Genomic DNA, 24831 nt, shown 5'->3' with positions numbered 1-24831 from the left:
TTCAACCTTTTTATCCCCCTATAAATATTTATCATAAATATTCATTGCAACTCATTATCAATGATAAAAACTTATTTGATTCAAAATGTTCAATTCAGCTTGTTTCTTTTCAAAACTTACGCACTCATATCAAGAATGTATAAATAATTCCTCACTTAAAGTACGAGTGATAGGTATTAGCAAACTGTGCGTTTCAAATGTCCATTTAATATGGGAAGTTATGCTATCACAGCAATTGTCAAATAAATCTGAAACTTAAGTCTTATTTCCCCAGAAAATCTTTTATTTACTATTAAGACGAACACCAGAACATTTCAACATTATGCTATAAAATGCATCAATTGGCTAAACCTTTAATTAAAATATCTTTATATATTTCAAAATACAAAATACAATTTAAGCCAATTTCTTCTTTACCCAGAGATTTAAAGTTGCTTGCACAATAAGGTGCTAATAGAGGTTAGCCCTTAAGCCCTGGACATCTTCAAAGAAAAAATACAGCAAAATAGCATATATAGAGAAAGTGAACTTTGGTAGAAGAAAACCTATAGTATACCTGAGGTAGTACAGAATGGAATAAAACAGCAATAGACGTTATTTACAAATAAAAAAAAAAAGTACCAAGTGAAACAGGAAATGGCGCAAAAAAAAAAAAATCCACATAGCAGTCCAGCTACAATTCAAAAACGAAAATAAGAATACATAACGTCCGCTTTTAAAATAATACAAAATACACCTGTAAGTTTGTAGAAGATGCAGTAAGACGAGAAAATAAATCAAAGCCATGGACATCCATCGGAACTACAGGTGAGATACATTTAAGTAATACTGAATACCTTTTACGTGTCTGAGAGAAATGAGTTTTTTTCCAGTAAATAAATTGCAAGTGTGCATACATGTAAAGCTCTTACAAAAAAGTAAGAAAAATAAAAACAGTATAAAAAAAATCTGGATTTATGAAGTGGCACAAAAAAAACATGAGTACAAAAGTACATGACTTGTAGCTACTAAACAGTACTTGAACTCTCCAGCCTTAATCCAACTTGTACAAAAATATCTTTATAGACTGAAGTTTCAGTTTAGTAAGATTTTTTTGTTTGTTTTTCAGCCAAATCACAAAAAACACTGATATGACACATCTAGATGAATGGTTTGTTTTGGGGTATCAATGAAACACACATTACATTGTGCAAAGTTTTTTTGCTATTCCAAAATGTTTACAAGAGAGCTCAATTGCCATCTTATTTTGCTTCCTTCACAGATTACAACCAGAATAACAGAGTTAGAACAATGAAACTGGTCAATGAATAATGACTAAAACAAGTAAAAATCTACAGCATGCTTCTATGAGTTCCCCTGCTGTTTTCAATACTGAGACCAGAGTATAATATGAGCAGGCACACATACACACACACAAACACACACACGCACACACGCACACACGCACACACGCACACACGCACACACGCACACACGCACACACACACACACACACACACACACACACAAACAGATGTTGCATAACGTAGAAATATACAACAAATAAAAACCTTGTGGAAGACCAGGAAAAAAAACAATGTATATCTTTCCCAAAATAATCCAATATAACTTGTTCATAAAAGCATGTAAATTGTTGACTGAAGTTGAAGGAACAGCACCAAAGAAATATTTGAGAAATATCCGATTCAATGACTAAAAAATATGGCAAAGCTCTATTTAGAGATGGAATGATAATATCCAAGCAAACCTCCTCTTCAGGTTCACAAGGGCCAAATGTTATCAGTGAGATTTAAGAAAACAGCAACAAAATTGTGCCCTGACATCAAAACGTCCCCCTGAAACCTTTTTTTTAAAATTTTTTTTTTTAAACATTATAAAGGCCTCAAATTAGAAAGGCTAAATTTGACTAACATGATTCAAATAACACCTAAAAGCACAGAAATGCATTCCTAATACATTACAGTATGTGTGTGTGTGTGTGTATATATATATGCTGTATATCACTACATTTCGTCTACTTTTAAAATCCAGATGCTACACATCACATCACTGAAGTATCAGCATCAAAAGTTTTCACATTCATCATTGTTTCTACTTTCATTGTTTATAAAATATCACTTTTCCCTGAAACACGTATAAGGAATATAGCTTAATTTTTCTGATTATTCAAGCTAACCGACCCAACAGTACAACGCACAAATCAGGAGGATGTGTGTACGTGTGTGTGTGTATATATATGGTAATTACATTTAAAAAAAACAATTAAAGTTGAATAATATCATAATAAATCATTTAGCGACTCTGCTTACCAAGTATACAGCAACGGACAGTGATATACTGTGAAATGCATATGAATGCGTTTGTGGTCAAAAATATTTGTGACTTTTGAGAGGATTAAAAAAAACATTTAAAAAAAACACAATATGCAAATGGATGCAAAAGTGCTAAAAAAAGATTATCAAATAACTTCCTTAATAGAGAAAAAAACATATATTACATAAATAGTATATAGTTTAAAAAATAAGTGTAGGACTTGCCATTAAAGCTGGTGGAATGAGAGTCTATATCGCACTTTTTAACAAGGCACAATTCATGAACAGATCATGTGACTTGTTTTGCATTTTGTGCAAAGGTACAGCAGACAGGGGCCATTGCACGTGGAGGCACATAAGGGCTGTGATTGGTTGCTTTGTGGCTTTCCATGCGATTGGCTGCTTTGAGAGAGCTTTCCTGTGATTGGCTCCTCTGTGGACAGGCGGGGCTCTCAGGGCCTGGGTTGTGTTCCGAGGTCCACACTCTCCAGGCCTGGGTGGGGGGGGAGTCGCTGGCTACCAGTTGAGGCGGAAGATGGGGTGCTTGAGGAGCTCGCGGGACGGAGGCCGGTCCTGGGGGTGCAGCTCCAGGCAGCGCAGGGTGACGTCCCGCAGGCCCGGGGAGAGGTGGGCCGGGATCGCCGGAGCCGTCGTGGCGCTAGCGATCTGAGAGTACAGCAGTCCGTCAGTACAAACCATAAAGGGTCACAAAGTGTACACATTCACATTTCATTGGTGGCACTGTCGGAACTGATCATGGAGGCAGGCAAGGAGGAAAAGTATAACAGTGAAGATGGAAGAAATTACAAAACTAGCGGTCAAATTTCAATTAATTACTGACCACATACCAGACCTGTACAAATAATTAGAAAACCAGATTTTCCAGTCCAAAACCAGGCATCTGGAAACCCTAACTGCTAGAGGCTGAGGTAAAGCCAAAAATACAACCCCAAACTCCATGTGAACCCCCCCCCCGCTCACGGTGCCACTCACCTTGAAAATGAGCGCCAGGTGGTTGGAGTGCTTCTCGGCGTTCCAGGGCGGCTTGGCGCAGGACATCTCGATGATGGCACAGCCCACGCTCCACACGTCGCAGCTGCGGCCGTACTGCTGCCCCCGCAGCACCTGCGACACACACACACACACACACACACACACACACACACGGCGCGGCCGGGAATGAGCCTCACGTGCAGGGACGAGGGTCACGAGTGTAACACACAGGGATAAAGACACGGAAACCAAGCAGCCAGTGGCATCACATTAATGCCGCAAAAAACAGAGAGGAGCGCTCTGGTAACAACAGAACAAAGCTAACGCTGAATGGTGGACGCTATGTTTAGCTGACACCCACAGGACACCTGGAAATATAGTCAGAAGGTAGGTACCAATCACCGGCAGTCTTGAAAAGGGTCTAACTCCAGGATGTTCAGTAGCTGTAGTTCAGAAACTATATAAGATTCCGTTTTATATGCAATGCAATCAATACAAGTTGGGTGGATGACATTACAGCTTCTGATTTAATTTATTATCATGAAGATAAGCCAAGAACAGTGCAGCACACAGTGGAGATGCTATCTACAAAGATAATGGATGCATACATTCGTTCTTGGCAGAGTCCTGCTTCATAAATCCACTTTAATCACACCTAAGCTTAAAAACTTGGATCCTGTTACTGTTCAGAAAAAGTGTAATGCTCTTTTTCAGCATAAATAAGTTGAAGAGCTGCAGCCAGCTAAAATCCTGATTAAAAATGGTCCGAACCACAAGAACAACAATTAACTAAAAGGCCAGGCGTCGCTGGGTCCTGAAAGGATTAGTTTTGATGGCTTGTGGTCAATGATAAAGCTAAATCCCCTCTATCCTATCAGACACGTGACTGAACTGAGAGTGTGATGATTGCTGGACTCCGCCCTGCTTTGTCCAGGGACAGTGGCGTTTACGTAGCTGCTGTTCACACATGCTTATGGAGCCCAGGCCTACCCAGAGCTACGTATGCGTGTACTGGAAAGGACCCTAAAATTCTGTGTTCGCTTCATTTGCCAAATACAGGCACAACAAACATGTTTTTCCAACATGCAGGCGGGCGGCAGAAGCTTGTTTAACGACAAGTGTGATGTCATCGCCTACCCTCACTCAAACAAGCCCTGTGGGGTTAAAATGGAGGTGAAAGGTCAGCTCTGTACAATTAAGCCTGGCTGTGGTGATGTCATCCCTTGTTTTAAGGTCATTGAGGTCTTCAATGTGAAAGCTCTGTTCTGCACACTCAGCATGTCCGAAGCACGTCTCAGTGAGATGAGGAAAGCTGCACCACGCTGCAGGATGTTAAACCCCGCCCTCTCTCTGCGAATGAGCATCTTTCCTGCATTCTTTACCTCGGGTGCCATGAAGGCGATGGTGCCCAGCAGCTGGCCCTGGAACTCCCCGGCCCCCGTGCCCTTAGACGCCAGCCTGGCAGCCGCCCCGAAGTCCGCCACCCGCAGCCGCTGCCCCGTGCTGTCGATCAGCAGGTTGGCACCTTCACAACACAGAGCAGGGAAGTGTGTAAGGGGGGCGGGGCTTACTGCATGTTAAAGGAAGAGCTGGAGAATCCAGGTACAGAAAGTGAAAGTCCTCTCCGGTATTTTGTTCCACCAGGATTTGCTAATTAGCCAAATTCTTCTCCCAGGAAGTTGAACTAATTAGGGAAATGAGCTGGGCTGAGTTTATGAGTGGAGGAAACACATGGTAGGACTTTAACTTTCTGACCTCTGGACTTTCCACCGCTAGTTAAAGGACTGTCATTGTTTGGGCTTCTGGACGAGAGCCCAGCAGTGACCAGCAGCCCTGCGGCGTTTGACCCCTGACCTTTGATGTCTCTGTGGATGATCTGGTTCTCGTGCAGGTAGGCCAGGCCCCGCAGCAGCTGGTCGGTGTAGTTGATGATGACGGCCTCTTTGAACGCCCCGTACTTGTTCAGCAGGTGAGAGACGGAGCCGCCTGAGGACAGGTACACAGGTGAGCTCACAACCGTTGCAATACGAGACTTACAAACAGGGCTGGTCGATATGCTGCAACGGTAAATATCAAACGCAGTAAAGATCATCACCACCCTGTAGTGTTCTAGGTTTCTTTTTTGACCCCACTTACAGCAAACTTATAGAACAAACTTTTATCGAAGCTGGACTAGACCAGCTAAAAAACTGGTAGAAATGGGAGGGGGGAAATTCTACAGCGCTAACATGGACAATTAGTCCAGACGGGCAATGGCATGAGCTTGAGACCGCGTTTGTGAAACGGAACGTCTCTAAATGCACTCATGGCCTAAGAGGTTCAGGCCGCTGCATTTTGGCGTTGAGTTGGGGTCTGACCTGCCATCCACTCCACAAACAGGTTGTAGTTGTTCTTCTCGCAGGTGGCCCCCAGCATGCGGATGATGTTGGGGTGGTTCAGGTGGCTCATCATGCGGATCTCCTCCCGCAGCGCCTCCACCACCTCCTCCTGCTCCGAGGAGGTGTTCCGCACGTACGTCACCTGGAGGGGGATGGGGGGGGGTAGAATCCATAACAAATAATTTCACAAATTATAAGCCATCCTAAATGTAGCTGTGTTTTTTAGCTGTGTTTTAAAACTGTCAACTGACAATGCAAATCTGATGTATTCCACAGCTTTGGGGTATAAAAACAAAAGGCGACGTCTCCACTCTGTTTATGCTTCACCATTGGAATCCCGAGTTCCAGGGAAAGCTGTAATCTATTAGCAGGCCTTGCCTCTGATTGGTCACCTGGCCGTGAGGGCCCTGTTGTGTGCGCTAGGGCTACTCTACCTGTTTGACGGCCATCAGCGTCCCGGTGCCCACGTCCTGGGCCTGGTAGCAGGAGGAGAAGGCCCCCAGCCCGATTTGCTGACCCTTCAGCCACTCCCCCCCCTCCCTGTAGGGCTGCTTCGCTTTGGTAGGGCCGGGCAGAGTCTCCGGAGTCTGCCAATGAGAACAGTCCATTTTAATATATTCGTATTTACAGAGGCGCGGTCACAAAGACACTTTTCAGTGGAATTACCTACAAGATTATTTGCAAAAAAAAAAAAAAACTAATTATTTTCATTGATACTGCACCTTATCTGAAACAAAGCCACATACAGTACAATAATTATCACAAGACCCCTACGGGGGGAGAGGAGCTGCACTTACATCCGCCTGGATGATGATGACGTCCTCCCCGTTCTCCACCTGCAGCTGAGGGATGGTGGGCAAAGCATCCTGGGACTCCGACATCGCCATGACAATGGCCAGTGCCTCCTCCTCCTCGGCCTCCATCTTCTCCTTGCACTGCTGGTTGTGGGCCACGTCGTCGGTGTAGGCGTGGCCCTCCGAGCCGGCGAGCTCCGGGGGGAGCACGGCCACCTCCGACCGGAAGGTGACGGTGCCGTCGCCCGGGACGACGGGGGCCTCCAGCAGGTCCTCCATGCTGGAGCTGAGCTCGGCGCACCCCTCCAGCCCCCCCGGGCCGTCCTCCTCCACGGGGGTGAAGGCCGTGTCCTCGCTGGGGATGAGGGCCGCGCCCGCCTGGATCCCCTCGCGGCGTGGAGGGACGTCCGGCGCGTCCAGGCCCGGCCCGAAGGCCCTGCCCCCCTCCCCGGGGGTGGGCCGGGACGCCTTTGGTCTGTGGATGTGGCCGGAGGGGAGGGGGTGGGGTGTGTGAGGCGGGCCGAAAACCGGGGACAGTTTCTGCGGCCTGCGCTGGGCGCCGGGGGAGGCGTCGGCCGGCTTGCCGGGGGCGGGGTCTCGCGGTCGCGCCCTGGGGCTCTCGGGCGCCGGGAAGGGCGAGGGGTGGGACGCCGAGGGTGACGGGAGGGAGGGGGAGTGGCTTGCAGAGGGGGAGTGGCTTGAGGAAGGGGAGTGGCCTGAGGAAGAGGAGCTCTGACATTCGCTCGGCGGCCTGCTGCCGTCCTGAATGAAGTCCTTTGGGCGATCAGCTGACACCCCCAGCGCCGGGAAACTCGCGGTGACGGCCGCCAGTCTCTCGGTGAGGTCCTCCGGGCCGGCTCCCGCCATTCCGTTGTGGGCCGCACCATCGGACAGCCGCACGGTGTGGGCGGGGGAGCTGCTTTCGGAGGTCGCGGGGGAGTTCCGGGGGGCGGGTGGCCCGGCGAGGGGGCCGACGACGAGGGCGTGCGCGTCCTCCAGCACGTCCATCTCCTCGGCGATGGCCAGCAGGCGGCGCCGCATGCGGGCGTGGTGCGACGAGCCGCTGCCGCTCAGCATGTCCAGCAGCCGGACGAAGACGTGCGGCACGCGGGCCACCATGCGGGCGGCGCTCAGGAACAGGCGCCGCGACAGCTTGCCCACCATGGAGTGCGAGTTATCGATCGAGCGCAGCGCAAAGCCGAGGAGAGCCATCAGCTTCTGGTACCTAACAAAGATAAAAACAAGATAGTTCACACGTATGCAGTCACTGTCTGCTTGCTGAAAGACGGAGTTATGCTGGAAGCTCAAGAGTAATTAATTGACTGCAGCGTAAAGCTGAGAAGAGCCATCAACTTCTGGTACCTACAAAGATAAAAACAAGATAGTTCACACATATGCAGTAATTGACTGCTGAAAGATGGGAGTTATGCTAGAAGCTCAGTCCCTGCTGAGTTGACCAGATGGCTAAGTGAAACGTTGCTTATTCTTCACTCAGTAAACAGAACAGAGAATCACACACACGCATTCGCTCCCCTCTGTGTAATTATACTGACAGATCCGTATCAGATCATTTTGCCCTGTGACCGTACCTCTCCACCAGAGTCTGGGAGTGGTGGACGGTCCCGCTGGAGACGATGTGGGGGTAGAATTCGACGGGAAACTCCAGCAGGAGCCGGTCGGTCAGACTCAGGCGTCCCAGCAGAGCTTGCCAGCTGCTGGGTTCGGTCTGGGACCCCAGGATGCACTTTAAGACAAAGTCCACCCCTCCAATCCCAATAGATCCTGCGGGACAGAGAAGATGCGTAGATTAGCCAGTACGACCACATCCATGCACAAGGGAGGAGTATTGTTTGCACCCAGTATACTCTAAATACTGGTATAAACTGATGACTCCCCACAATTGGGGAACTGGTACGCATGTAAACATAGCCACTGAGTGGCATTGTTAAATCACGGTGCGTGTGTGTTCAGGAGGAAGTGGGAACTTATGAACGGTTGCTTAGTAACGACAGGTGTGTACCTGCGTTGAGGATCTCCCTGCCCACCGCCAGCTCCCCAGCCTGTCCTTTACTGAGCTCCAGCAGAGTGGACACCGACAGCTGGCTCGTCCGGCTGCAGCCAATCACAGCACAGACACGCACTTTGGGTTAGACAATTTTCATAAATGGGAAAATAGCTTTGGTTCTTCATGCAACTTTAAAAATATGATTAAATGTAATTTTTATTGCGCAGGGTCTTTAAAACATATTTTGAATTGACATTAAAGCCGAGATGGGCTTATCGGTGCAAAGTGTGCTCTGTGTAATACCACACTCTGCCACACGATGGCGCTGCCAACTAACAACAACTTTAAGAGAAAGCGTATGGTCAAGATTTTCATTTAGAGTCAAATTTTCAAAAGGTTTTCATGAAGCAGTGCCTTCTTTATAAAACTTCCTTATAAATTCCAAAAACATTTTAAAAGTCCCTATATTTAGCTTTCCAGCACTGCAACTCTTGCATAGCAATATCTGGTAAGTTTGCTATGCAAGATTGAATGAATGAATGACTTAACATTGCTGAATTTATGAACAAACTCTTAAGGCTGTAGGCAAGCCTATACATAATACACTGAATAGTTCATATGCTTAATAACATGCCTCGTGCGACTACATCTGTATCTCAAACCTTGTGGGTTTAATTCATCATAGCGTTGTAATGTCGTAAATTTACGGAACAGAACTCGTTGAGCTGCTTCCGGTTCCCCAGGTGAAGTTACCTGTTGGCGTCGGCGCACTTGACCAGTATGGTTTCCACCACGGGGCAGAGCAGCCGCTGCAGTCTCTCCTGCTCGGGGGCGGTGTGGCAGGGGGTGTGCACCAGCATCGCCCGCAGGGTTTTCTGGGAAAACAGGAAGGAGGGTCGCGGGGTTAATCTCCGACAGGAAAGAGAAAATGAAAAGTACACACGGGCGGCGCTGGCGGTCAGTTACAGGCCTGGGGTGGAAAAGCGAGCGACGCCGTTAAGCAGGAAGTCTTCACACCTGGTGCAGTCGAGAAAAATAACGACTTAATTTAAATCCACAGATGGTTTACAGGAAGTACGCAGTTAAAAAAAAGATGTTTCCAAAAACATCAAAATTAAATTATAAACATAATTAAAAACACATTACAGGAGAGTGTGATTGAGATTGAGGCAAAATGACTGAGGCAAACAGAATATAAACAGTTAAGCATATTTGCCACTGAAAAAGGACACCACCATGATGCACCTCCTTGTAAGAAAGGCCAAATACAATCACATGACGACTCTTCCACAGGGCAGGAAACTAACTTTTTCATCCACTGGCCATAGTGGCTGGTACATCCTAAAATTCACCAGCCAATGTCAACGTTTTTACCAGACAAATGTTTAGAATTGATCAGGTGATGGTGGTTATCTGCCAGAGTGGCTGGTAGAGTAGACAAACTCATCACCCACAGATAAAATTTCCCAGCATTCAGCTGGTGGCTGCCGTTAATTCCCCACCCTGCCCTTCCACAGGTACCCACCAGGGCGGCGACGTAGACCTTGTACACGGGGTCTGCGCAGACCATGGAGAGGACGCTGCAGCAGGACTCCACCACCAGCTCCCCGAGGGCCCCGGACCCTCCCCCGGTGGCCCCCGGCCCCGCTCCGTTGGCCCCCGGCCCCGCCCCGCTGGCCAGCAGGAGCGCCCCGCTCACGTCGTGGGACAGCCGACGCAGGGCCATCTCCCGAATGTTCCAGTTCCGGGAGAACAGGCAGCCCACCAGCTCCATCCCAAAAACCTGCACGTGTGGGACACAAGCATGCGTTAGCACAAAGATGCTCTCTGTCTACACTGCAGTAATTATGCAATGTTCAATAGGGCAACATGTCCTTGGAGCAAATTTTACAGTGTCTATGGCGATAACAGTAATGCACTGTAAGAGCACCTTTCTGTCAAGAAAGCATGCAGATCAAAGTCCTTCACATGGGAGTAAAGAATACAATAAAATACGGTTAAAACACATGCAAGTGGGTTAAAATAGTGAACAGAAAGAGAGGGTAAAATCAATGTAATTTACATAAAGGCATCGTGCAGGATCACGTGGTGCATGTGTGTGTGTGTGTGTGTGTGTGTGTGTGTGTCTGAGACGTGTCACGCAGCGACGCTGCTCACCCTGACCCACGGCTCGGCGAGCTCGGCGTAGGCCTCGGGGATCTGCTGCACCCCGTAGCGGGGCAGGTTGAAGTCGCCCTCCGGTGGGGACGTCTGGCCGTCGTCGGGGGGCGTGGCCTGGTTCTGCTGCCCTTGCTGCTGTCCGTGATGACCTCCCTCCGCGCCGTCCGCCGGGCCGGTCTGCTCGTAGCTGTGGACCCACAATGCCTCACTTCACCTTTCAGTACTAAAGCCGGTCATACTGAAGATTTTTCCCTGGTTACATATTTCCTCAAGAGAGTGGCTGCCTCCTCTCGCTGTTTTTGTAACTTGAGCGGAAAACAATGAGAGATCTTCTAGAATGCAGCCCAAAACCAGAAATGTAGAACAAAGATCAAAGCCTGCTCGTCTAGTCCGTGAAACCGCACAGATACCTCAGATGACATTTGATCCGAGACATTTCAAGCGAATGAAACTTAAAACTGCATTTTCAAAACAAATGCACTGAGGGATCTGAACCCGCTGTTTGTGCCGTTTTGACTCCTGTGGTTTGGCTCGCTTAATGGCCTAATTCATCGCAGCTGTAGCCCCAACTGCTAAATCCACTCAGAACCAGGTGCGTGCTGCACTTTTAAAACAAACTATTTTGAGTGTGTACTGAACTTGTACATGAACTTGTACAAAATAAACACTGGCGTAATTTTAAAAAAATACAACTTCCTTGCTTGAGGTTTCAGACAGACGAGTCAGAGTACAAAGACGATGGCCTGTACCTGTAAAAGTCATGTGACTTCCATTTGGTTCGACAAAGAGGGCAAATTAAGGCCTCCTGGTTTCGTCGACATTCTTCTGCCCCTACGACCAGACAGAAGATGAGAAGAAACATATGGGTTAATACCGACGGTCCAAGGATATACTTTTTAAAAATCCAGTTCTCGGTTACGCACCCTAAACATACGAATGTGAAGTGGTTCACTGTCACAAACTGCTTTCCCTGAAGTCTAAAGGGATTCTTGGGTTATTCAAAATGTAAAACAACGACAGGTTTGACGACTTTTCCCATTTCCAACACTGTTTTACGAGGATATCGAAGCAACGCTGGCATGCACTGCGTATGTAAGTAATTAGGGTGCGATGTGCTGAAATCTAAAAATTCTCACTGGAAACACATCCAAACCTTTGCATTTGAACAGAGCACAGATTTAATACCAAATTTAGTCAGGTTCCACAACAAACCACAATGCATTAGCCAGCCAAAACATTCCATCAGACCCATTCTTCTTGCAGACTTGGTGTGCTATATTTGGTTCCACACTACTTCCAGGTGCAACAATCTCCAGAATATATTAAATTTGAACAAACTGCTGAACAATGATTGTATAAAAGCTCTTAAATTTGACTTGGAGTACTTTCCCCAATTACATTCCCAATAGTGAGAAAGATATTTTTAATGAAAATAGCCAAGGCCACCCTCCACAATGGAACAATAAAGGTACATGCAGCAACCCTAAGATCTCACTCTTCTCATTGGTCTTATTTTTTCCCCATATTCTGGTGCAAATAAATACTGTTCTAGAACTCCATTGCACTCAGCCACCAGGAGTGATTGTGACATCAGAATTAGAATGTTCAGTTAAGAACATTCTAATCACATAACTGTGATCTCACACCATAAATGGGTTAAAGGGCAAAGTCTTTGAGTTGGCTGTTGCCTGTTCATTATGTTGAGCACTGAGGCCCTGTGTGTGTGTGTGTGTGTGTGTGTGTGCACGTGCGTGTGTGTGCGAGTGTGTGGACGGGCAGGAGACTCACAGATGGACATGCAGTGGTGGTGCAGCTTGTTCCTGCAGCCCTCCTCGCACACGGTGAGGCTCTCCTCGTCCAGCATGTCCAGCAGGCAGATGGGACACATCTGTTCCTCCTCATCCTTCAGACTGCTGCTCCAGACAGACAGACAGACAGACACAGCCGAAAGGGCCACAGCTCAGTCACTCATATCTCTATTAATGTCAGCATATTTACTTCATCTGTGTGCAGTTATATTAACCCAAAATGACAAGTAACAAGCAGTGCTGAAAACACACCTGACACAACGAAACTACAAATTATCCAGCCGGTACCAAATTTTTAAAGGTACTTTGAAGGTACTACCATACAATAATCACAGTCAAAGTTTACTATTTAATATTCATTATCTACTAAATTTCACTATAACATTTTTACTATTGCACGTTTTTTTCCCCTTTCACCATATTTCAGTAACATTCTAATGGATAAAATGCCAGTATGTGTTCAATTTTGTTTGCACTTAATAAAGTTAACTACATTTACAAAATACGTGGGGTAACAGGAGGCCCCAGAAGGGTCCAGAACTCCCCCCCTCAGCAGAGTCAGGTGTGCTCGGAGCCCCCACCTGCTCTCGGTGCTGGAGGCAGAGGTGTTGGATGCGCAGGACGTGTGCGAGCTGGACAGGCGGGAGACGAACTTCTGAATGGTGCAGCGGGCCGGGGCTTTGATCCGCGAGCTGCGCCGGTTGTGGTACTTCTGGAACAGGCTCTCCACCTGGGAGCAGGGAAGGACAAAAAGCTCACAGACTACAGAGCGAGACGCCGCCCTGTCACATCACTAAACCATCAGACCGAAATCATTACAAAACATTACAGGCATTTAGCAGAGACTCGCATCCAGAGTGAATTAACCCACTGTTTTTTTACATAGCATCCATCTTACAGCTGGATATATACTGAAGCAATGCAGGTATAGCACCTTGCTCAAGGGTACAATGGCAGTGGTCATTGGGATTCAAACCTGCAACCTTCAGGTTGCAACGCCAGTTCTATTATACTACACTGCTGCCCATAATAAAAAAAATATCTAGAAAGCAATCATTGGCACTTAACCTAACACTATGCATGTCCCATTTGTTTGCGTAAGTCTGGGAGAAGCAGTTTCATTGGATTTTACCTCAAAGTTCTTGAGGGTCTTCCTCCAGAGCAGGGGGTCCTGGGGCTCCAGCTGGAAGACCCGGAGCATGACGAAGAGGACGTGGATGCAGAAGGTCCCCCGGCCACAGCTGCAGGTCTGCGCAGAGAAGGTGATGAACGGGACAGTTCCTCCGGTGCAGTTCTGCACAGATCCTCTACATCCTGCATATCCTGCGCAGTACTCCATCTACACACCGAAATCTCCCGACGGAGAGAGTGTTTCTACCGTCGCCGTGTAACTAAGAGACTACGCGGCAGGAGCGGACGCCCAGAAACCTCAACGGTAAAATGAACAGGCCAAGGAAGGCAGTCATGCTCGTTTTAAATTAATACAGCGATTTGACAGAAACCTGACCGTTCACAATGTATTAATCCTCCTTTCTGGCAGAAATGGTTCTCACTTATACATATCTGGTTTCTGCAGATAAAGAGTGGAACACCTATTTTGTTAAAGTTGCCGAGGCAGTTTTAGGTTATGCTGGTTATTCTTTCAACAGAATAACCAACTACAACTACAATAATTTTCCTGAATAAATATTCTTATTCTTTACTGAAATTCATTTAACTTTTACGGTACTTACTTGTGGGCCAATGAAAACCCGGTATTTGTTGTCGGGGCTGTCTCCTCCAACCAGGAAGGAGTTGGGCCCGATCTGCTGCAGCAGGTAGAGGCGGGCCCTCATGACCTTGTTGACCCTGCGGCTGGTTTCCTCCGGGCTGTAGGGGGAGAAGCCGTCCGGAGACGGCGCCCGGCGCGGGGGCGTGACACGCCCGCTCTGAAACTAGCCAAAAAAAAAACACGCCATAGAAATTACAGAGGACACACAAAACCCCGCGCACACCAGGCCCGGGGTAATTACATATAACTGAGACAGGCAACAGGTCTAATTAACGGGTTCTCATGTACTGGCTTTGAACAAAGCCATGGTCTCTCAGCACTGTGTTTGACACACTAAACCAGCTCTTAGCGAGGGTGCTAAGTCTCCACGAACACTTAATTCCCTGTGTTTGTTAACAGGATTTTTTTTTTTTACCAGCGTCACTTCCGTGCAGCAGTTCTGTAATCAGGGCTCTACAGTGCCCCCGTTTTAGGAGCATTTGCTCATGAATACAGATGTGCTAACTGGAAAAAGAATTTAGTTAGGAGCACATCTACTAATTGGGATTTATTAGTGCGCCCCTAAATTGTTCAACTTAGGAACACATGCATTCCCTGGAGAAAATGGTAACGCAAGCAGACACAAATATAGTATATATACATACAGATACAGATACATATATGCATAAACATAAACATACATACATACACAACACACACACACGCACACGTACACACACCCAGTGACTCACTGGGACTGGGGAGGTTCGCTTCATGCGCATCTCCGATTTCCCGCTCGTCTTGCAGGAGGCGGAGGAAGAGGAGGAGGAGGAGGAGGGGCCGGGGGAGGGGCTGCGGCGGCCGCGGGACCGGGGGGAGCTGAGCGGCTGGGCCTCGGCTCCTGCCTCGCCCCCATCAGGGGGTCTCAGAGGGGCGGGTTTCACCACCTGGGGGGGCGGGGGGGGGGGGGTACGAGGCGTGACCAAGCGCACAGGATGTGTGACCGAGCACGTAGGACACAAGTGATGAAACAGGCAGGACACAGGCAACTGAATGCGAGGACCCTTCTGTCTGTGCGTACGGCCTGTGAACTTCCTTCCCATTTCATCTTCACAATATATGTCGCAAGTCCAGTTTCCTGTTTAGGATCTGCAGTCGGGAAGCATGGGGGATGAACATGTGCGAGTGTGTGTGTGAGAGTGATAGAGAGAGAGAGACTGGACGTGAGTGTGTATGTGTGTGAGTGTATGTGTGTGAGAGAGATAGAGAGAGAGAATGAATGTGTGTGTGTGTGTGTGTGTGAGAGAGAGAAAGATAGAGAAAGAGAGAAAGAGAGACTGAATGTGTGTGTGTGTGTGACTGAGCGTGTCTGTGGGATCACTCTGAATGTGTGCGCAGGATATGGGAGTTTTTTAGTACAGGCACTTTTCCGGACGCCTTGGCTCACCACAGGACCCCGGCGGCTGCGCCTCTCCAGCCACTCGTGCTTCCAGGCGGGCATGCAGGTGGCCTTCAGCTTCTCCCGGATGGTCCGCTCCTCGGGCCGGTCCTCCATCTTCTGCAGGCTGCGCAGGGCGTCCCGACCGTCCATGTCCCGGCTGCAGACAGGAAGTACAGCCACACAGCCATTACAGACAGGAAGCAGCGCTCCCGAGCCTGCAGCGAAGGTCACGCTTCCCTACTGCAGGCGGCCTTCAGCGCGTTTCCATCCACGGCCCACGCGATGCGTCACGCCGTACCGCAATGTCACAACATAAGCGCCATCTTACACCGGGAAAAACAGGGTTCTCAAGTGAGTACATACCCATAGGTACTCCACACTGGTCGAGTTTAGGCTTGGGCCTTTAGTCACAGGTTTAAAAACTAGGCTATACAATACAAAAATACTGATACAGAAAATATGACACAGAAAATACAATGTCAGAATCTCAAACGATTTCTGTGCTCAAATGATGTTCACCACATTTGTGCATAATTTTCGAAAGATTTAAAAAGATCAGCCAGAGACAAAAATCACAGCTTCTAAAGTATGATATAGCCTATCTGGTAAACAGTTACATCCACAGAAGAAAGTCTGCTAGAATGGCATATTTTTCATTCACTCTTACAGACACAAATAGCAAGCAAACCCCCCTGGACACGGAGGGAGGAACAATGAACCCTGAGTTCCAAATAAAAGGCCACGGCGAAGCTCCCTGCCTCTCGTATGACAGCTATCCCACAATGCACCGGGAGGGGAACAAAGGCCCACTGTGCTGCCTGCGCAGGTGAGCCCTGGGATACCTGGCGGCGGGGACTCGATTTCAGACTCAGGTGTGTAAGCGGAGCCTGGCTCGGGTACAGCCAGGGCCTCTCTCACACGCAGAGCCACGCCCAAAACTCCGGCTCTCACCCGCACACTGCTGCTCTACCCGACTCAATGCACAACACTGGAACTACCGAGCTGTCGACCAAAAGAAGTTACCAAAAACTTTACATTTTTTTTATTACTTATAAATTTCCAGCACTCCACAGGCCACTTGCTAATGAAATTCCAAAAGTAATTTGGAAAATGTCCAGAGATTACAGTCACTGCGGCAATCTTTCAGCCAAATGTGACTTTAATCATTATCACTCCGGGTCAGCACGTCCATACTTCAATGTGTTTAAGTCATTTAATGTATGCGAGGCCCAGAGATCAGAGCAGAGGCTTCGCTTCCTCCGTTACAGGCGAGAAGAAAAGAAAAAAAACAAAAAACAAAAAGTCAAGTTGAGGACAGGAAGAGTGTTGCTGCAGTCAGCCCGCAGAGTCTGGTGCGTCCAGGCCCAGGAGGTGAATGGCGGTAAGGATGATTGCGTGCCTCGCGTTCAGCGGCCTGCTGTCTGTGAGCAGAAGGGTACATAATGACCGACTCCAGCCTCCTATGACAGGGTTACGGTACGTGCCCTTTGACCTCAGAACTGCAGCGAAGCTCCCGCTAGGTTCTCGGGCACCACCCTAAGACACGCCCCTTCCACGATATATCGCTGGGCGGCTGACTTTTATAGTGCCCCCAGAGACAAAGGGACTAAAAACACACGGGGGGTGGGGTGGGGGGGGGGGGCGTTCAGGACATGGGTAGGCGGGCTTACGTAACATTTTCAGCATCACAGCCATAACTTTTGGCGTGACACACAGTGGGGGTCCTGTCAACACTGGAACAATTTTACTAAACGTCACCGATTGGAACCTTCAAGAAATTCCGCAGAACAGTGTTCAGTCGATAAGAGAATTAGAGTGAACTTCTAAGGAATCCTATAACCAAATCAAATCTGCACAAAAGGGGGGGAAAAAAACAATGTCACTGCAGCTGTCACGTAGGGCTTTGTGATGGAATCGCGATTATGGTCACATGGTCTTGTGCAAACAAAAAAAAAAAACCACCATGGCCTTAAAGCCGAGCTACACCTCAAGAATGTAAGGACACCACTCAGTATTTCCTCCAAGATGACGGCCTGAAATTCTAAGAAATTAATCTCTAAAACACGCGGGGGCGGGGGGGGTTGGAAGGAAGGAAGAGAGTTCTCCGTGTTGGTTACAGCCAATGGCTGCAGGCCAAAACCTGGCATGCCAAACTCATGGAGGCTCGGATTTTTTGCCAGTTTACGGGTCACCATTCAGCCAGCAGACCTACACCTGCAACACAACGTGACTCAACTTCCCGTCAAAATAATGACCTCAAGTTTATCAGCGCATCAGGCCCTCTCTCCTTAAACAAAGAAATGTCACGGCTGCCAGCTAATCTACAATATCTACCCACATAAATAGCTCCAAGCATGTTTAATTAAAGTGTGACAGCTCCAACAGCTCACTTTGACATTACACACAGATTTGCAGCCACAGATGCAGGATGGAAGGATGAGAGTTCACCACACTCACGCAGGTGAAATTTCAAACTGCCATCATCAGAGCTGCCAAGAGCATCACATAAACGGCTGTAATGAACCTGTACATGTCCGTGATGGGCTAATACTACAGGAGTTTGAAGTACTGTACGTTCTGGGTGCTGTTCTGTCTTTGACCACGATGGGCTTCAATTCAGAGATGCTTTGTGCGGTGAAAATAAAAAGTAGAAAAGCACTCAAAAAGGTAGTGGTTTTAGATTCTTCTTTTTTCTTCGGTGAACACTCAGAATGTAATGGCTGTAATGTTTGAGTAAAAGTATGTTGTGACCTCCCACTGTAAAATAAATAAAGACCAAGTCACTGTGACGTCGCCCATAGGCTTCCCATGGGCTTGGTGAAATGCATATGGAAACTGTGGAACTGCTGGCTCTGGTTCTACCTCTATTGGTTCTGACCAATGGACGAGAATTTCAAGGCGTGCTATTGGTCCACTCCAAGTCACATGTGAGGAAGACTGGATTCATACAGCACAGTAATCTGTGCCAGTTCTGTGCATGGCCTCTCTGTCTGCCAGAGGGAATTTTTCCCTGTTCAAACGGACTCAAAATGGAGGTCAAGGTCGGGGAGAATTACTGATTCTCTCCCGCCCTGAGGGGGAGGGGGAAAAAACCTACAAAAACATTTCACTTCCTTTGTTTTGTATTGCAAAAACCTTCCCAGAAGAACCTGGGAGGTTGGCGTAAAGATGGTTTTTCCTCAGTAAAAGATATGCGCTACCCTAATGCATTCTAAAAGTGCTGAGTAATATCCTTATTTGCAATCCTCTTTGTAACAGGCCATAATCATTTGCAGAAGTCACTCACAGGCCTATTATGTCTAATGAAGAAGAAGGGGACTGTTGTCTCCAGAGCTATTCTCGCTAGAGACGGTCAAATGTCATCTTGTCATTACTGACCACAATGCCGATAAGTACAGTGCCCCATTTGTTAGAGTGGTTGCTGTGGTCTATAGTTTTTAGGCTTCCTATAACCTCCTAAGATCCAGAAATTCAATTTACCCTGTCGGGCACATAGTGCAGCACGGGTTAGCAAGCTGTTCAAGAGACATAAAAATAGGACTTCAAAATGGTACTAATCTAGATTTTCACACAGGAAAATCAAATCAAACGACACTGCCAAGAATAAAGATGTTCGCAAATTCATACAAGTAGGTCATGTGTTACTCAGTTTACAAGCAGGATACCATTTTGGCTCAAAATGTTTCCTGCAAAAACTGTAATCTCTCATATGATATTCCTCCCTATACTTACATACACCGTGTCCAGAGCCATAGAAATGCATCCTCAGACTCATTACAGAAGGCTAAATTCAAATGAAAACATCAAATTAAACAGAAAAAAAACAAAGACCGATTGGTGCTGACACCTATCGACCAATGACTGCGGTTTCCCACTGAGAGCCTGACACAGCCAATCAGCACGATCCCCTGGAGACCAAACCCCATTGGACGAGCAGCTCTAAATGATTAATCACTCTACACCGAACACCTGGTCATGTCGACTTGCGCACAATTCATCAAATGAAATCATTAGCAATTACAATATAAAATAATAGACGTAACTGCAGCTCTCCTGAGATATGGTTGATCACAACCTTGATGTACAGATCCAGAGCCGACCAAAGACATCGAGTGAACAGCAGTTAATGGCGACATATGGACTCTATACTCCACGGTTGTAAATGGGATGGGATGGCAGCAGCTGCTGTAGACTACGCATGACACACTACAAACGGCAGACACCGACAGGGGCCAAGTTCATTTTTACATGCCAGCCAAATAAATCTACTGAAAAAAAATGACAATGAGCCTTCGGGCAAATTAACATTTTGCATTGGACCCACCTCCATGTAAAACCTGAGGAAAATATGCAATGCACAACTAAATATGACGTCTAGACTTTTTTGTGTTTTTTTTTTTTTCTTCTCCTTGTTAGATTGTTCAGTTTGTCAAATGATTGTAGTGCGTCAACACAGAACAAAACAATATCTAATAAAGGCAAATTTTTGTGGTAAAGAAAGGGAGCGGCGGCCTGATCTCTACACTGTTAGAAAATGAGTTTCAGGATGAGCTCCAGCTGGAGGACTTTATCGGGAATCTGACCGGCGTTCCGCCATCCCGACCGGGGAGGCAGGACTCCTACACCACATCCGCTGGAAATGAAAACAAAAAAATTAACCGAGGCCCTGCGGGTTGGGAACACCCATTCGAGACATCCCCGGGTTCTTCCGTCTCAAACGAAACTCCTCCGGCAAAGAAAGAAAAAAAAAAAAAACAAACAAAAAAAAACACACAAGCCAACACAACCGACAACACAACAGAAGCTGTGCCACTAGCCGGATTTTTTCCCCTTCGCTGCTATCGAGGAGTTATCTATTATCAGCGCAAAACCACAGCATTGTCATTTAATTGTTGACGATTTTTTCTATCAAGCAGTGTTGCAACATCTGTGAACAGGGAAACAGAAATCTGAAACTTCACAATAGGCAAAGAGATCCTACACGTACTTCACATAACTTTCATACTTTTCCATCCAAATATCATATTTCCAGGGTATTGTTATAATGTAGGCCTATATCCTATACTATCCAGTCCATGGTTCAGGACTTTGACATACTGTAAATGATTCTTAATACCCAGGGGTTTCTAAAACATGTTCCATTGTAACAAAAGTGAAAAGCTTGTTTGATAAATACACCCTTATTGAGTAGTTATTTAAAAAAACACAAACAAGGAATAGCTTGAATGCTCCAAAGTACGCATATGTTGATAGACATTTAAGCAGTAACCATAACAGACTATAAATGGTTTTCTCGTAAAAAAGCTCTATTCAGCTGCTATAATTACAAAACATTGCACCAATATATTAGGTGAGAACATACTCTTTCAATTAATTTTAAGATTAAATAACCTTTAGGAAGTAGGCTAACTGAGGAAGTTGTGGGACAATTGAGAGATTAGGGAAAAGTGTTTTCATACTATAGTTACACGTTCATTAGTTTTCCATTCTTTGGGAGAATTCAGTCAGTTTAGGCCTATTGTGGTCACAGTAAAGATGAAAATCAGCTGTCTCATTAGATCTGTCCTCTAGCAATGTTCAGCAAAGGGACATTAGGCTATTTGCAAACATTAATTTGAGTTCCCAGAATGCCAAAACAAACATTTAGAACACTGCACAATCTTTACACAATTGTTTTGAAAACATTTTCAGAAGAAATGGTTAGCCCACTTGCAAGTACATGTTGTATTCAGACTCAAATAACAATAAATCTAATTAAAACTGAATATGAAAAACATTTTTATCAAATTTGTTTCGGTTCCCCAGGAAACCCCATAACCTCAACCACTAATAAAATGAAATCCACATGTGCTCGGAGAAGACAAAGAAGCATGTTTCTGTGATAAGGAGTGTTCTGAAAACATTACAACAGAAAAAAATGTTTTGCCATGTCTCCATAGATACAAATGGTCCAGGAAAAATCATTTTTCACTAACAAAACAAAACATAGCCTCTGAGATACAAAATAGATTAACTATAAGACTTTGAATGAACCTTCCTTCTAAGGTCTTAGTGAAAATACTGAGCTGAAAGAAATAAACTGCTTCAATATGTAACCACCACTACAGATCAGAATCAGACCATTTTCACAACAAAAAATACATGTTAAAAAACCTCCCACAACTGACCCTTTCCCAATGTGCTGATTTCTTGCATACACTTTTAAATAACATAAGAGTAATAAACAGATAAGCCCAAGGAAGCGTGACATCTTTCACAGCGGATTTACCTGAAGCAGCGTCTTTCACAGGCTTTTCTCCCGCCAACGGGACAGGGATTAGGTGAATCCGCGAATTTCTGACTCCAGGTGTCTTCCCGCCATCTTTTCTACGAGGTGCCGCTACAACCACGCGATGTGGAACTGTTCCACGCGATGCGAGAGCTCTGTGCGGAGGCTTGCGCAAGCTAACGAGGAACCAGGGGCTGGGGGGGGGGGGGGTAGGGGGGCGTGGAGCGGTCCTGCTCCCCCACCAGCGAATGCCAACTAGGTGAGAGCTCAAGGTGTATATGATTCAATTACCGTTACACAAACATGCCCAGATTTTCTCTTTCTTATCCCTCATCTCCTAACGGTGCGCCCCTCTCCTCTCCTCTGTTCCTTCCCTTGGAAGTCCGTTGCGGCCCCACATCTGTTTCAAATCTCTGGACACCGGAGTCCATAAAATACCTGCGAGCTCTCAGCTCTCCCTGTGGCCCTGCTCGCTCACTCTCCCTCACTCTCTCTCTCTCTATCTCTCTCTCCGTTCCTCAAATGACGACCGACCTCAACCACTCCTCTGCTTCGTGCCGTACGATCGTTCGCTTGTCCTGTTGTCATTGGTGGAACAGGCGACCGGCCACCTCCAGGACAGTAGGCATTCACTACCTTGCTCCACCTTCAGAGGAGTAACCTCCCCGCTTAGAACGGCCTGTTCAGCCTGTCATTTGGCTCCCACTAATTCAACCCTGAAACAGTGCAAATGGAATTTGGAGTATCGGACAACTGCCTGGAATCAATGTCATACCAACCCTTTCTGTTGTTATCCTTCTAATCACTTGATTTTACTTAAGAGACTGCTGCCCTCCTTTTCTCATTATTTGCATGCCGTTATAGGTTTTTAGAAGCTTCCAGAGATAAACAATGAATTACAGTTAGTCTAAACCTGGGCCTTTCATCCCTGAGTATTGGTTGAAGTACAATGTTGTGCTTCTTCAAATTAAGGCACAAATGACACAGATACCTCAAAATCTGCCTCAGTTTACTTTTATGAAAAGCACAGCCTAAAACTTAATGAAATAGAGTAACAGAATGCTGCTTTATGTCTCATGGTGTGAAAAGGACTAAAAAAAAAATATATGCAATCATATTTCTAAAGCAATTTAGAATATGAAACGCACAAAAACATTACACCAGGCAGTTCATAAATGGAAAATTTAGGAGGGACAGCATATTTGAAGTATGGAAAATGTTACACTGAGTGAAGTCTAATCACAAGTATGAACATATGTTTTCACTTTTTATCAATAAAGCTGTCATTCATTCCTCACACTGTAGTTTTGTTGATAATTTTGTATAACAACATTGTAACCCTTGCACTTACATAGCTAAATGTACTAGTAAAAGTCAAAAATGTCTCAACTTGAGTAGTACAAGAGTAGCCTGCGTTGTTTCCCAGTTATATGCGCAGACATTACACGTGATAGATGTTTAGGAGTCATATGATAGAGAGCCGGAGATAGTAATGAAATAACATCGGGGTAAATCCTGTAATCTCACAGGTAAGCAGTACTTAGCAGGGTTAGGGAACAGCGCCCTTTAAATTATATTTCCCACACACAATCCTAAACAGTTCCAGATGAAGATGAGAAAACACCCGCCATAAACATAAATACAACTTTGTAGAAGTGTTATTTCCGTTGTTGTGTGCACCGTTAAATTTTCGTATACATAAAGTAAGCACATCAGCTAGCTGTCCACAGTCGTAAAAATAAAAACGGGGTTTATATCGTTAGCTGCTTAGCTAGTTACATGACATTGGCTCATTAGAGTGATGACTTATTGAACGACATTGCCATTATTGATTTATGTCCTTTAATTCACTGTTTCGCAAACAACGTTCTTGTCATTTGTTTCTCTGGGAGTATGACGGAGAATCTGACAGCCGCATTTCCCTGAATAAATCATGGATGCGCTAAAAATCAGAATAAAAGTAGCCAGTAATAGCCAGCTAACTAGTTTAGCCAGGTCCGCCAACATAATATCAGGTAAAAGTGCTAGCTTTACAATCTAGCGAACTCCAAATTCAAGTGTACCCAACTAGCTACTTATGCCATTTAAAGAAAGAAGTAAAAGTAGTCCAAAAAAGTTCATACATTAAAAACATGATTATGGGTGGCTGGATAACGGGTTCCACCATACAGTCAACATCCGCTCATATTTAGCTAACGATAGCTAGCCCCAATTCCACCATGGTCTCTTACCCATTTTGTGAGGATGCTATCTCCAGAGTTCCGGTGGCACCATTATCCGCACACTGGTGGTCACTTTTAAAAGAGGGACTAAACAATTCCTGAGCGCCAGTAGGCAGATAGCTAATGTTGCTAGTATTGCTGTGAAACGGATGATCGATGAGTGAAGTGCTCTGTCTAATTCTGTGGCTTTGCAGGGAAGCGTGAATTCCGCCGGGCGAGGAAACGGAGAAGAATTGCAGCTCTGCCGACAAGCGAGCCCTCTCAGTCTCCGGTGACAGCAGCAGCGACTCGGGTTTATCCAGATCCACGCTTCTCACTTTCCTCAACTCTTTGCGTCTCCACTGGGAGTTTTCCCCGGTGCCTGTTTTCGCTGTTCTCGTATTGCTTGAAAGATTAGAGTCATTTGAATCACTGTTGGAGACGCTTCCACAGTCTATGCCGTTATTCAAATCTGATATTCCCGACGACGAGGTACGGCTCCCCGCCGCCGCCATTTTCTGCGCCGAAGCTTATTTATCATTCACATTCAATGGGAGAGGGAGTGTTGGGAATGGGGGGAGGGGCAGGAAGGAGGAGCAAAATTGCCTGGTGATGTTTACATGCTACCGCAAACAGCGTAAAGAGATACACATTTTTGCGTAAACTCAAACGCGATGATACTCAGATTTGTGAAAAGTGCGAAATGAAAATAATGCGGCAG

The 24831-nt window shown here is 46.2% G+C and overlaps 1 protein-coding gene across 2 annotated transcripts; it reads right to left on the bottom strand.

Moving 5' to 3' along the window:
- Nucleotides 1-260: 260 nt before the first annotated feature.
- Nucleotides 261-24657, bottom strand: LOC135233543 (mitogen-activated protein kinase kinase kinase 1-like). Of its 2 annotated transcripts, none has more exons than XM_064297205.1 (20): nucleotides 24141-24657; nucleotides 15648-15798; nucleotides 14953-15147; nucleotides 14184-14384; nucleotides 13583-13699; nucleotides 13032-13180; nucleotides 12431-12555; nucleotides 11392-11473; nucleotides 10640-10829; nucleotides 10008-10265; nucleotides 9236-9357; nucleotides 8498-8589; nucleotides 8067-8259; nucleotides 6481-7702; nucleotides 6118-6270; nucleotides 5663-5825; nucleotides 5160-5291; nucleotides 4688-4830; nucleotides 3306-3437; nucleotides 261-2978 (listed from the first exon to the last, which is right to left on the bottom strand). In XM_064297205.1, the coding sequence occupies exons 1-20, from the start codon at nucleotides 24623-24625 to the stop codon at nucleotides 2829-2831; spliced, it is 4455 nt and encodes a 1484-aa protein (XP_064153275.1). In that variant the 5' UTR covers nucleotides 24626-24657; the 3' UTR covers nucleotides 261-2828. The 2 variants fall into 2 exon arrangements, with proteins under 2 accessions (XP_064153275.1, XP_064153277.1); XM_064297207.1 differs by lacking the exon at nucleotides 24141-24657 and adding an exon at nucleotides 21910-22863.
- Between the last annotated feature and the right edge of the window lie 174 nt (nucleotides 24658-24831).

This window comes from Anguilla rostrata, chromosome 10 (genome assembly GCF_018555375.3).
Source record: "Anguilla rostrata isolate EN2019 chromosome 10, ASM1855537v3, whole genome shotgun sequence".
In the NCBI taxonomy this organism is placed as follows: Eukaryota; Metazoa; Chordata; class Actinopteri; order Anguilliformes; family Anguillidae; genus Anguilla; species Anguilla rostrata.
This window is presented reverse-complemented; position numbering and strand designations above follow the sequence as displayed.